Raw genomic sequence first — 14481 nt, forward strand, 5'->3', positions numbered from 1 at the left:
ATATTGTTCTGATAATATCAATGAAATATCTATAAGTTAGCTATTATTAAATCAAGGGTCAATATTTTAAATATATTTCAGGCTCATTAAGTTAAAGTTAACACAATGAGATTAAAATATATTTGATAATTTGAACAATACCTTTCAGAGTTTTCCAAACTAGATGTAATACATATAGAAGTAAATAATGTGAGGTAATCAATTTCAGATAAATTACCTATATATATTAACTTGATTCTTCTGTCCAATTCGATGAGCCCTTGCTTGTGCTTGAAGATCATTTTGAGGGTTCCAATCAGAATCAAAAATTATCACAGTATCAGCAGTAGCTAAATTAATACCCAACCCACCAGCACGAGTTGAAAGAAGGAAACAAAAATCGGGTGACCCTTCTGCATTGAAATGATCCAAAGCTTGCCTTCTTAGTTCTCCTTTGATCCCGCCATCCAATCTTTGAAATGGAAAATGTCTCAGCTGTAAATATTCAGCAAGAATATCCAACATTCTAACCATCTGGGAGAATATTAGAACCCTATGACCTGTACCTCGTAGTCTAATCAATAATTTATCTAAAAGTACAAGTTTACCAGAGCCCCTAAGTAGTTGTTGGAGTTGATCTTGTTGAGCATTCTGCGTTTCCGTTTCTGGTGGTTTGATGAGGGATGAATGATTGCAGCATTTTTTCAATTCAATCACAATATTTAAAAATGTTGTTGTTGATCCTTTTACACCTCTCCTCAGAGCATTGTAATTTTTTGTTAGGATCCATTTGTAATATTGTTTTTGAATAGAAGTCATTTCAACTCTTAAAATTTGTTCCACCTTTGCTGGTAGTGATTTTTCTACATCTTTCTTCACTCGCCTTAAAATGCATGGTTCTAGTTGTTTGTGAAGTTTATTATAACCTTTGGTAGATGCATGTTCATGTTCTTTCTCGAATTCTTCCCAAGTCTCAAATCTGAAATCAATTTTTTTCTTAAAAATACACAACTAAAAATTGAACTACTTACTTTTGAGGCATAATGAAATGGAGAAGTGCCCATAGTTCTTTGAGACTATTCTGTAATGGGGTACCTGTAATTAGCAGCCTATGATTTGTGTCGAATTCCATTAAAGCTTTATACAACAAAGAGTCATCATTCTTCAATCTGTAATAAGGGAACATTAAAAAAAAAAATCCCACATCAACTTTCAATTTAAATAAACAATAGTTTCCTTGTCAAAATGCCAATATTGATAAATAAATCTCTATATGAAACAATAGGCAAGAAAAACCTCTAAATAAATACTAGATTTTAAAATTAAAAATCTTTTTTCTTTCTTGGCTAAGTTATTCAATTCAAATTTCTGGAATCATTGGTGGCATTTTTTTCCTAACACACTAGCGCCCCACCACTCATTAGGTTTCAGACAAGTTTTGATAACAAAGTTATCACAGCCAAAGGTAAACAGTGTAATGATTAGTGAGGAGAGTAATTTTCTGATAACTGTGGTTAATGATCTGGTTATATAAAATTAAACTCATTTGCAATAGACTTACAAGCCTTTCAACAAAGGCATATACCTTTCAATTAACATTTGTTTTTATGTGAAATTTAGACAACAATCTACATTGCTAAAATGGTGAATATTATATCCACAAATCAATTGTACATGATGAAATGTACATAAAATTGTTAATTTAATTAATAATATCAAAAAATAATTACCTATGGGCTTCATCAACTAATAAAGCAGCCCAACTTAAACTACCCAAAAACGCCTTATCCTTGAGAACTATTTCATATGTCGTGAGAATTGCATTGAATTTCAATCTTTTGGATCCTTCAAACCACCATTCATACTGACGAATCTAGAACAAAAAATAAACGACGGTTATATAATTGATAACATTGTTTAAAAAATATATGTTAAGACCAAGGGACAAACATTGATCTTTATTGCTCAGTAAACAGGCGATGCTAGTACTATTAAAATTGTAAATTTCTCATAGGATGATAATAATTGATTGACTTACAGTGTCTCTGGACTGTACATCTCCCAAGTATGTCACAAAGTTCATATCAGGAGCCCATTGGGTGAACTCTCGCTGCCATGATGTCATAGTAGAAAGGGGAACAACGCACAAAAACGGTCCGTACAGGTGTTGTGTATTAAAGAGATAATACAGAAAGCAAATTGTCTGAACAAAAAAGTATATCCATTAGAAAATCTAAAAAACCAAAATTGTATCTAGCTTAATATTGTTACCTGAATAGTTTTACCAAGTCCCATCTCATCGGCTAATATAACAGAGTTATCTTTGGTCCAAGAGTGTATCATCCAGTTCAGCCCATGTATTTGGTAGTCCCTCAACACCAGACTCTGAAAAAATAGAATTTACAACATAATCAAAGTTTTAGACAAAATACATAAAAATCAAATATGTAAAAATGGTATGAAAACATTCCATTGAATGAATTAGTTTTTTCAAATTTCAATGATTTCTTCAAATCTATATATTTTCAATTAACAACATATGGTGATTTCTCCATAATTCTGTACTTCCATAAAATTTGGGAAAGGAATAAAAGTTGCATTTGTAGACATTAGCATTGAGTGTTCATAATGTCAAGTGAACAGTTAAAGAAACACACTAGGAAAAAAGCCAATATTTTTTTTACTTACTTTGTCTCTACCAGTCATGTACTCTGGCTGCGTTTTGATTTCATGAAACTTGGGTCTGTATTTAAGTACTTTACAATGCCTTGTTGGGGTCATGACAGATTTTTCTCTCATTTCATATTCACTGATTTTATCAGGCCATTTTCGTTGAATCAGTGCTGAATCCTCCCAAGTTGATTCAGCATATGGAAGACTTTGCCATTTTATGAAGTAATCTGTACCTCCATCTGGTTTATTGTATTTGGCTACAAATTGTAAATTTTATTACATATTGTATCAGTTTGAAATATAGGTAAAAATATGCCATTTCCACCTAATACCAGTAGGTCTTAGAAGTAAAAAGTTGAAGAAAATAAAAAAAATATTTACTTAAATATATATACCATATCTAATAAAACTTTTTCTATGATCTATATGTTTGAACTAAATAATAAGACGATAAAATAATAAATGACCAACTTACCTATTATTCTTTCCACTTCATTATAACTTTTAAGTAAATCTTGGGATAATTCCATCTGGCATTCATAATATTCTATATCTTCGGGCGTTGAATACTTTATCCACTGTTGAATCTCAACTTGTTTTTTGATATAGTTCTCCAACTTTTTCATGCCCTTCACTTTTTGTTCGCGAAGACTTTTGTCGGATTCCCAGGTATTATGAATATGAGCCCAATCTTTCCATTTAATTAAATACTGATCTTCTGTATTTTCTCTATCATTTTCATCAACACCTTCATTAGGATCGCCATTTTCTTCAACATAGTAACATGTTGTGATATTACCAGTTACTAAAAAATGTATAATGAAAATACTACTTCTTAAACTCGAGATCAATAATTCATTTTTATATATAAAAATAAGTACCCCCTATCTTTCCTCTCCTTGATGCTAAAATTTTTTCAATAGTCTCACATTTTTCTTCCGGAACTGGTTCTACTACTTCATTATTGTCGACTTCTAATAAATCTTCGGAATCTGTCTTTTCTTCACTATCTTCCTTGTAGCTAACAGTAGCTGCATTTCTTCGAGACACAGCTCGTCTATGTTCTTCATCTGTCTCATCATCACTACTTTCATCTTCTGAACTATATTGACTACGCTTTTTCTTGATTTTTTTCTTTTTTATCACAGTCGTGCGCGCCCTAGCTCCAACCCGTTTACTAGGTGGAGGACGCTCTTTGGCATCTTCAGATTCTGAAGAACTTACATCATTATATTTCCATTCTTCACTTTTAGACCCACTTGTAGTTCTGTCACTGTCCCTACTTTGAAGCCTCTCTGGTTCGCGTCGAGTTCTAATAGATCGCCTGGTATTGTATGGATCTGTCTCTGACTAAAAAAATAGTTAATTCATATTATATGTGGTGTTAATCAAATTCAATTTTTTTTGAAGGATAGAGAATAGAATATCAATTAAAAAATTGAAATAAAAAACATAATGATGTTAAACATAGAAAAATAAATAAAATTTTGGTATAGAGGTATTAAGGAAATCCAGTCAAGGTGAGAGAAATATCTAATTTGTTTTCAACATTTTTGAATGAAGTTTTCCTAATAGAATAATTTTAATTTATGTTATTTACCTCTTTTGAACTATCAAGTTTGCTCGATGTATCAGGACTAGCTGAATTTGAAGTTTGTTGACCATCTTGTATGTTGTCATTTTTTGTTTCTTCATCACTTTTATTAGTTGATCCATTTTCTATATTTTCTCCCCCACTATCAGAACCATCTGAGGATGAACTACCAGAGCCACTAGAAACAAAAAAATATGTCAAGCGTTATTTAAATGCCGTATTTCATGAATTTAATAATTTATACAAAATTTTAGAACAAGACAATCCTTAATTAATCAATTCACAGATAATTAATACATAAGTATTTGTCTGATTGCCACAATCCCACAACAAATTCTTAGTAAACTAAGTAATTGTTGCATATTTTTCTTCTAAATCCAGGATATTTCTACACACTCTCAAAAAAGTTAAAATAATAAACTTTTTTCTCAACATCAGTGAATTTTGCTGTGAACAATAAGAAAACTTTTTACTCAAACCCTTAAATTCAAATTACTAACACCATTAGATCTCCAACAAAAATTACCATCATAAAAACGCACAAGCCCACCCTTATTTTCTACTGAATCAAAAATATTAAAATTCTAGTAACTTTCAAACCATATTTTTCAAAATATCTGTGTTTCACTAAATATTAAGTTATGGTATTTAAGTATTGTATTTTTCATCAATCTAAATCAATTTTTGTAAAAAGTTGTTCATCTCCCTCAATTTTATTAAAATGAATATGATTTGATGAAAATCAGCCTATTGTTAATTGTCACCTGATCTAATAGAAATTACTCAAGTTTTTTAGAATTCTCTGAATAATAATCAAAAGTATTCCCAAATCTCTTTGCACCTTCTCAGGTATTTCCAGGACATTCTCTGAAGTGTGCCAAGACTACAACTAAACTCTATTCATTTTTTACAACAGGTTTACTTTTTTCTTGAATTTTCACAAACTGCTTGTGTGATTTGCAGTAGTGATCTAGCTGTTTCAGGCTAGCATATAGGTGAGGATATATTCAGGTAATGTGAGAGGAAGGTTTTGCAGTCTCCTTTCAATTAATAACCCTACCTCATTTCCTTTTCATATAATTTTGTCTATGATTAACAAATACTATTTGTTGACACTTCAGCATTTATTTATTGGAAACCCTCCAAAATGGCTTACTGATAATTTAGATATCTGTAATAACCACGAGAAAATTTAGTCCACTTATTAAGAAAAATAAGGTTGCTATTTGATTCGACTATTTACAAGAAATTTTTGTTTGTCTAGTAACTTTCAAACTATATTTTTCAAAATATCTGTGTTTCACTAAATATTAAGTTATGATAGTTAAGTATTGTATTTTTCATCAATCTAAATATCATTTTTTAAATAATTGTATAACCAAAGACTCAAAAATTCTTCGATTAATCAATTGAAAGCTGTACCAAAATGTACATTAAAATGTTAAAAAGACTAAAATAAATTGAAGAAAACTTGAGTTCACTCTAAACAACAATAAAGTTAAGCTAAGTTATATTAATTAATAAGTTTTCTTTAATATTTGAGCATATACATTTCAATATTCGAAATAATATTTGTTACTTTTTCTTTCAATATTTGAGCATGTGCATTTTAATATTTGAAATAACTTAAGTAGTTATCCAATAGTGGTATCCCTCAATTTGTTTAAAACTTATTGTTTCCAACATCAAAAATATCTTATACACAATGAAGTTCATTTCATCACTTATTTTTACGTAATTTTATAATCCTCAACAATCCAGATAAAAATTCTATAAAATCAGTTCATAAAATCATACTTCAACCTATGTGTTTTTTACGAAAGTAATATAATATTTTCACATTTCAATATTTATCAATAATTAAAATTACCAGTTCCACCAGAATTAATACCGCACCAACATCAAACTCTTCTAATTAATTTTTTTCATAACCCCCCTAATAATTTTAACTATTATTATTTTAAATAACTGAATAATGGTGGACATATACCTAAAATTGGGTGAAAATGTATAAAATTAGAACCATCAGAAAATCGGAAACACTTTTTTAGTTAATGTGTTTTCTAATTTAACTCACCTGCCCGAATTGTTACTTGATGTGTCACTTTTACTGTCATTTTCTGATCCAGATGCTGAATTATCGGAGTCTGAACCTCCTCCTCCCATCTATTAAATAAGTAGAAAGTTGTAGAATAAACACAAAAAAAAACAAAATCAAAAATAGTAAACAAATAACTTCTGAAAAGGGTTAAAATATTTAAAAAGAAATTCTATTTTTTATTACTATTAACTAAGGGTTGATTTGTTACACATTATTTGTATTCAGGAGTATGAGTTATAAAATAATGTTAATAAAAAAAAATATACCAATCGCAGACACAGAAACTTTTTTTAAAATTTTGTATTCAATAATAATCCATTGACACAGGACACAAATGTATACCTACAAATTTATTTAAAAACTATAACAGCGTAAGGATTTTCAGTAAAATGGGATAATGACAACCACTTTTAAAATTATAAAAATATTTCAAGAAACAAAAAATCTGAAAAATCTGCCCCACCATAGCTGAAAATTTAACAAAAATCCTGGAATCATCCAAACATTTGTCTAGGATAATATGAAAAGCATGTGAATACATACATGTTATTCAGGAAAAATATATGTCTACATACATAAATATAACCCTTTATAGAAAGAGAATTTGAGGTTAGTGGGGGGTCAGGATGATTTTTCTCATTTTTTCTAGGGTTTAAAAAGTGTAGCACCTTTAGAAAGACATTGATAATCTTACTCTCATAATACTACACTTTCTTACAAGGTAAGCTGGGGTTGGATTCTGCAGTAGAGCTAAATTTTGATGAAATTCACCCCTAAACATAAAAATATTTGGAAAATTGTAGATTGGGATTTGCAAACTTTAGATAATCAGAAGGCAAATCACAATCCATTATTTCAATGGAAAAACGATCTCATAACCTGTATAAACGTGTGGATAAACTATATACCACAGTTAAAGTGCTCTGAGATCTTAACTTTGGCCTAAAATTGCTCAAAAGGGTCCAATCCAAAAATTTAAAATTTATGGATGGTGGGTTAGCTAAGGCTTCAAAAAAGGTAAATCCAACAAGTGAAGGGTGGAACACACATTCCTATTAACGAATATTAATCAAAAACAAGTTGTAAACAAAAATATTCAAAGAAAATATGAAGAATGAGTTACATGCAATATGAACCACGCCCTTGAGTTCACATTGAGATCTTTGCTAAAGGACATCCTTAACTAAAGGAACAATTTATTTACCAAATAAATAAACCATAATTAAGTAATTTCTAGGGGTAACTTACCTCTTGCATTTTCCAGCTGGAATTATTTAGTTTTTAGGATCTCACAGTAAAATATCCCCTATGAAACTAATTATATAAATAATATAAACATCCCCTGATGTTATCATAACGTTAAAATTGGTAAATAGTTCAAATAAAACTATGAAAAGTAAAGTTGAGTTAAAAACCTATCATTAAAGAATATGATAAGCCGCCATTTTGTGCTGAGTCCAAGAAAATAGAAATTTAACAAATTAATTGATGTACAAACAAATAATTAAGTACACTTTAACTGCACTTGAACTCTAACTTCAAATTATCCAGTTTAAAACATCACAATTTACCACCATAAACTTTATTATTTGACGGATCTACAAATCAACGCAAATGCAATTCGCAGCCATGTTTTAATTTTTTGGTGAATCGACAGCATAGAGTGCGCAACGATAGAAAGTAGAAAGGGAACTAAAATCTGACGACAGTCTATCCATAGACGTTACGATAAGAATACTTACGGGACAAAATTCAATATAGTGAAGAATGGAAAAAAAGAGATGGCTACATTCTACAACGAATCAGAGAAGACTATGACGATATCCGTTTCCGTAGTATAAAATATAAAATATAACAGTACCCACATTTTATTCAAAGTGTTGACCATTCAAATATAAAAAATAAAATAAGTCTGAAATGTAATAACTCTCATTGGAATTATTGTATTAGTAGTAATTCATTTGAATTACTATTACATTAAATTCAACATATAAATTTACATATATGGACGCAGAGAATTTTAGACATGAAATACGTAACAATCCACCATTTGCTAATATTCTACAGTAAAGTGATATGAGAGCTGGGACGGACTAGCTCACTTCGATTTATATGCATTAAGTATTTGCGGAGTAAAGATGAAAAACAAATATTGATTAACAGCAACTTGTTAGAAGCCACAAAGCTGAACCAAACAGCAATTATTGTTGGAAACGGGGAATATGGTGCCGCACATTTATTGAACAAATAATTCTCAAAGAGTTTGAATTCGATGGCGTTCATATTTGAATTTGAACCACAAGTCAAGTATTATTTATCAACATCAACAAAAGGAGACTGATTGGAAGACCGGAAGACAAAATATTTCTAGTGATAAAGTAGTACCTGTGACAAATATCTCATTCAATATTGAATCCAATAACAATCATTCAAAATAAAATAAGATCTGATACTCGTAATATTACTTATTTCAAAAATAAATTGAAAAACAAAAAACAACAGGGCAATATGTATGCAAGTGGAACTAATGGTCAAGTATGCCTCAATGTCACGATATGTCACACGACGATCTTGCAATATCAATTTTCTAAAAACGTTGTTTTCTGGCACAACAGCCGATTTTGGACGACCTTCACGAAATTCATCTTGTAGCGAAGTTCGATCACAATTGAATTCAGAAAATCAGCGAAACAGGGTGGCTCGAGATGGTGCTTCATCACCAAAAGTTGAAGCAAGGTGATCGGCACACTGTTGTTGGTTTAAACCACGTCGAAAATCATCGCACGAGAATGTTCTCGTATGACAACACGTTTACCATTAAAAATGTCAATGTCAGATTTGACATATTCACATAACTTACGAGCCCCGTCCCATTTCAGTAGGCCCAATTGAAAAATTACTAATTATTGCTTTTTCAGCTATTAAAAACCGGCAAATTGTTTCGTTTTGAGCACTTTATATTTTCTATAAACATTTTAGATACTTTTACAGCAGTTACAAGTCTTAACATATGTTATAATTACAAACCAAAAAAAAAACAAAAACCAAATGTAATGAGAAAAGCTTCAATATTAAACATACTTTTAAAAGTTACTGGACTACTTGAAACCCACTCTTAAAAGTGGAATATTGTTGTCTGAGGGCCATTTTAAGGCCTTTTGTGACTTATGGTATGTTGCTACATCTTGCTGAAAAATAAAGGCTTTCCCAGCGGTTAAAGATACTTCTCTTGTTGACAACAATGATTCTTCTAAAATATCCAGGTACTTTTCAGACAATTCCGTTTATGAAATGCAATTTTTCTACTCCTCTTACAGATATCGAGCCCCACACTATCACAGATGCTGAAAATTTTACTTTCCGCTTCAAACAATCTGGATGAAAAGCTTCATTGTTTTGTCGAATAACTCTACTTCGATCGTCACCCACGCAAACTTCAAAACGAGACTCATCACTCCAATGTATACAACTCCACTGTTCAAAATTCTATTTTTTATGCTCTTTGGCCTATTTAAGTCTATTTTTCTTTTGGATTTGAGTCAATAATGGCTTTTCCTTGGCCTATGTAAAGAAAATTTAAATTTAGAAAAATATGCATTAAACTAAGGTGTTACAAAAATCACTTTGTATGTCCGAAATCCTAATTTTTTAGCCTCTCTGTGACATGTGGATCTTGAAACCCGCCTATCCACTGCATTAGTCCAAAGTACACTTAATTGACCATAGTCAGCACGTCTGTTTTGTTGAATTATTCTTTTTAACGTTCGTTTATCTTTGTCTGACAATTTCGATTTTCTTACATACCGTTTAGGGAAAATCGAACCATTTGCTTCATACAAGCGAACTATATTTTTCGAACACTGTATTTTGACATGTTTAGAACTTTCGCGATTTCTGAGTTCTTTTTCTCATTTTTGAATAATTTTATTATGGTTAATCATTTTTCATTTTTTCATCAACTTTTCCTTTACCCATTTTAAAAATTATACTCACCTACTTTATTATTTGCGTATTTTAGACCTAATGAAACTTTGACACAATTTTGGAAACAATGAACCCTTGTATATGCATAAAAAATAATTATCAACAAGACCTATCTATTTCCATCATATTAAATATCCTCCAAAATATTTGACAGTATTCATCCAAAACCTATTTTAGACGTAAAACTAAAAGTTTAAAACATTTTAATAACAGCTACTTTTTGGTATTTTAAAATAAAGTTTAATAATTTCGAATTTTTCTAAGTGGGCCAACTGAAATGGGACGGGGCTCGTAAATAGCAAGCTTCGGTTTTTCATGTCCCCTCACAAATCTCTTGAGTGCAGCTAAAAATGCGCCAGAGCTCTGACACAATAGTTCAATGTGGACTGCTTTCGTGTACATGCAAAGAAATAAGCACACATACACCTCAACGATCTCTGTCCCAAGTATCTTTATCTTTTTGTCCCTTAAATTAAATGTGCCAACATTAAAAAATGGATAGTTGCTTGTCACTCTTATATTGGGAAAATGTCTCATCGAATATTTTAACGTAATAGGTTTGCCTTTAAAACATGTTACACAAGCCTTATTATTCTTTTGCAAGCATTGCGTTCTGATAGCGGCCAAAACCTTTCGCGTACAGAACAAAGCAAGTCCTTAGCTCCATAGTGCATTAATCTTTCGTGTTCCTATGTTAAAATAGTTTCGTTAAAGTGTGGTCTTTGGGAAAAATGATCGGATGTTTGTTTGCATAATATAATTGCGACTTCCTTATTCTTCCACTTACCCTTATCGTTATTAAAAAAATGGGTTCAGCGATAGAATTTGAATCTTTTTTTTATCTTCATTTTTATTCTTTAAAGCCATATATTCTTCATAAAAACAATCCTTTTGTGCATGTGCTATTAACAAATTGATGGACTCATCTATCAATTTAACATTGAGCGCTCTTGACTCATTCCTTCCATTTCCTTTGGATTTTAGATTTTTATGAACCACAAAACATCACTTACCCTTACCAATTTCATAAATGAAAAATGTCTTGTTTATAATTTCATTTAAAACATTACTACCCTTAGGATTATTTTCTATAGTACTAGTATTAGCACAAGACTTCATTTCGGGAATTTCAAAATCAAAAGGCTCCTCTTCCATATTCCATTCAGTTTTTCAGTGTGACGGCATCGGTTTGGTTCTTTTTAGAGTAAACATGATGCCAACTGTTAATTGATTGGATTTCTCTGTGTTACGAAAGTTGATCATTTATTCGATTCACTCCTGATCCACGATAACGTGATTTTTGAAATGCTCCAACAAAATAATTCAGCAAATCCAATTTCTAGTGACTCCACCGTCTTTGCAATTAAATTGCAACACTACACCTGATAATTCTAATCTAGGGAGGTTTATTTTCTTCAATGGGGACACTCTAGATTTTGCACACAGAAGATCACAAATAACACGCACGGTTTCATAACCCATAGATTTGACAAATCACTAACAAAAGTTCTCTAAATATCAAGATCATTACTTCTATAATAGATGAGATTTTTATTGAAGTCCCAAAATACACTAAAAATTTTGTTTTGTTGATCTTCTCCAATTTCCAAAATGCCGACTTTTAAATCTAATTCCACATTGAAATTTTGTAACAGCGCTTTGTCGTTGCATAAGCCTTTCCTAAGCGTAAATCTCCCACTAGTCACGATGCTCATTACTTATGCTTAGGTTTTCAACAAATCAACAAATCTTTTATTGTCTTTGCTGACGTGAGCAAATCATCGACATCAAAGTCCTTTCTAAAGACTTTGTTTTCTGTAGAGTATCTTTTTTCATTCTCGTTCGCTAACTCCAACAAGCACCTAACTGTTAAGTATCGGGCTGAGGTATACCCAAAAGACAGTTTTCAATTCAAAAATTTCAATACTTTCGTTAAGGTTTTATTCAAAATAGTCTCTGATACTTTCGATCTTTTTTAGATACCAACACTTGCCTGTACATTTTTTACATGTCGGCAGACATCACGAATGATTCACTTTTCACTTTTCATACTAGCATCAAACACAATACATTTTGTAGTTTTGCTGTCAGATTTCCAATATATCTCAAGCTTCTCAGGACATTTGACTTAATTCGGAGTATTATACTTTCGAGTCTTATTTCTTAAAAACGTTTAAAAAATAGTCATATGAAAAAAAATCCCCGCTTTTATAGTTTAAAACCGGAGAGTTTAATTATACCACGTCTTATTGTATAATACCTAGTAAAGGGATAGTTTTAAATATGAAACGAAACAGCTGAATATCGTGTAAGCAAAATATACGGTTCTGAAAACCGTATTGAATTATATCAGTATTTGAATTCTTTAATCTCTATATTAATTTTTATACCCGCTGTCCGAATGCCATGGTTATGCAGATATCAACACTTCGTTCTGAACGTTTAATATTTGCCAGAATCCGGTGTAGCTGTTTTCGGAGAGTCTCGGAGTAAATTCAAATATAATATTGGCCACTGCCTAACCTAATTTAAGCCTGCCAACGTTCATCGGATTATCGAAAATTGGATAGGTTAGTTTAGGTTAGATAGTGGCTAATATTTTATTTCAATTTTAATTCATATAATTCGTGTATCGACTCTCCCAAAACAGCTTCACTGGATTCTGGCAAATAATAAACGCTCAGAACATCTTTAAAAATAACTCGTATAAAAGTCTTAACGATTTCAGATTATGAAATATCTACGCAAATAACATCAATAAAAAATTGAACGTGTAGAACATATGACGGATCTAACAAGTTTTTGTTAGACCTGTTTATTTCGGTAGTTGAATTCCGACACCTTCTCTCATATGACAAACAACAGTATTATCAGAAAATAGTAAGTAACCATCAAGTTTATACTTTTTAAGCAATATCTATACTGCTGTAGATATTCTTCTCTCTTCTCATATTAATTTTTACAAACATTACCTCCATTGGTGTATTGTGTTTTTCATCTGTGGATTTAAATTGAAATTAAGAAATATGTAATGCCAAAACAATACATTAGTATCTTAAAGTAAAATAACGTCGGAGAAATATGTTGTTGGAGGTGGTTAAATAGTTATTATCTAAACCAATATCTCCATGATGGTTTATTGAAAAGTAAACAACAGTTCTTGTCATAACAAATTGTATTATCATAAAAAAATAGAATATAAGTTATCATAAAGATAAAATTATTATAAAATCGATACCAAATTTGTTGAAACATACTTTTATATCCATGTCAAGTATACATGTTGATTTCTATAATCCTAATGAATACGTTGGCACACAAATTCTATTTTTTCAAACGAATTAACAAGATTTGACAAAATAAATAACTGGGCAAATACAAGAAGGACAACGAAAATAAGAGCGTTAACACGCTAAAGTACCTACGGACAAATGACCAGATGGAAAAATTGACAAAGAGGTATTCTGTAGGGTAAACAAGACAATATCCACATATGTACACTGTATATAGTGTACTACTACAATTGATGATCTATGGTTACGAATCCTGGGAGCCAGGGTTGGACAAATTCTGATTTAAAGAAAATCAAAAATCAATTATTTTTATACAGAAATCAAAACAATCATTCGTGCGATGTACGAGCTTGTCGGCTGCCGGCATACCGCAAGCAACCCTTCGAGTATGAATATAATTTGTGCTAAATTCGTCATAAAGTCGTTTTTTAAAATTAACGGAGGTTATAATCGTGGAAAATGGAAGGAAAAACACTAATATCTTAGTCGAAATACTTCTAAATTTGAATTTAAGTCAGAAACAATGGCGGGAAGAAAAGATGATAACATTTGAAAAAATTTTGAAAACAAAATAGATCCAAATAAAACTATATGTAAGGCAGTCTGAAGAAGTTGCAGTGAAAAATCCAAGGACTAGTTCAAATATTGAAGGATCACAAGATACGAGGCATATTTTAATACCGTAAGTAATACCGTTTTGCGATTCCGCCGCCGCAACCCCAAGGTTGGCGTTCCGCACATGCGCGTTGGTTACCTACATCTCTTGTCTACGCACTGACGCCATTACAGTCTGATTCTTCATTGTGTACGTTGTTTACTGAATGTTTAAGATGCCTCCGATAATCGTGAGTCCCGCC

The 14481-nt window shown here is 31.1% G+C and overlaps 1 protein-coding gene across 2 annotated transcripts in view; it reads right to left on the reverse strand.

The window, feature by feature from the left end:
- The window catches only part of LOC130451481 (chromodomain-helicase-DNA-binding protein 1), a 29039-nt gene that overhangs the window by 7761 nt on the left and 6797 nt on the right, over positions 1-14481 (reverse strand). Inside the window, exons 1-11 of one of the 2 annotated variants that reach the window (XM_056790516.1) lie at positions 7596-8262; positions 6324-6412; positions 4253-4424; positions 3534-4002; positions 3128-3457; positions 2668-2909; positions 2251-2364; positions 2018-2182; positions 1710-1852; positions 1011-1148; positions 218-958 (exon numbers count right to left, since the gene is read on the reverse strand). In XM_056790516.1, the coding sequence (XP_056646494.1) occupies positions 218-958; positions 1011-1148; positions 1710-1852; positions 2018-2182; positions 2251-2364; positions 2668-2909; positions 3128-3457; positions 3534-4002; positions 4253-4424; positions 6324-6412; positions 7596-7604 (2612 nt within the window). In that variant the 5' untranslated portion in view covers positions 7605-8262. Of the gene's footprint in view, positions 1-217; positions 959-1010; positions 1149-1709; positions 1853-2017; positions 2183-2250; positions 2365-2667; positions 2910-3127; positions 3458-3533; positions 4003-4252; positions 4425-6323; positions 6413-7595; positions 8263-14481 lie in introns of those variants that run through there. The other variant, XM_056790517.1, reaches the window with a different exon arrangement.

This window comes from Diorhabda sublineata, chromosome X, assembly GCF_026230105.1.
Source record: "Diorhabda sublineata isolate icDioSubl1.1 chromosome X, icDioSubl1.1, whole genome shotgun sequence".
In the NCBI taxonomy this organism is placed as follows: Eukaryota; Metazoa; Arthropoda; class Insecta; order Coleoptera; family Chrysomelidae; genus Diorhabda; species Diorhabda sublineata.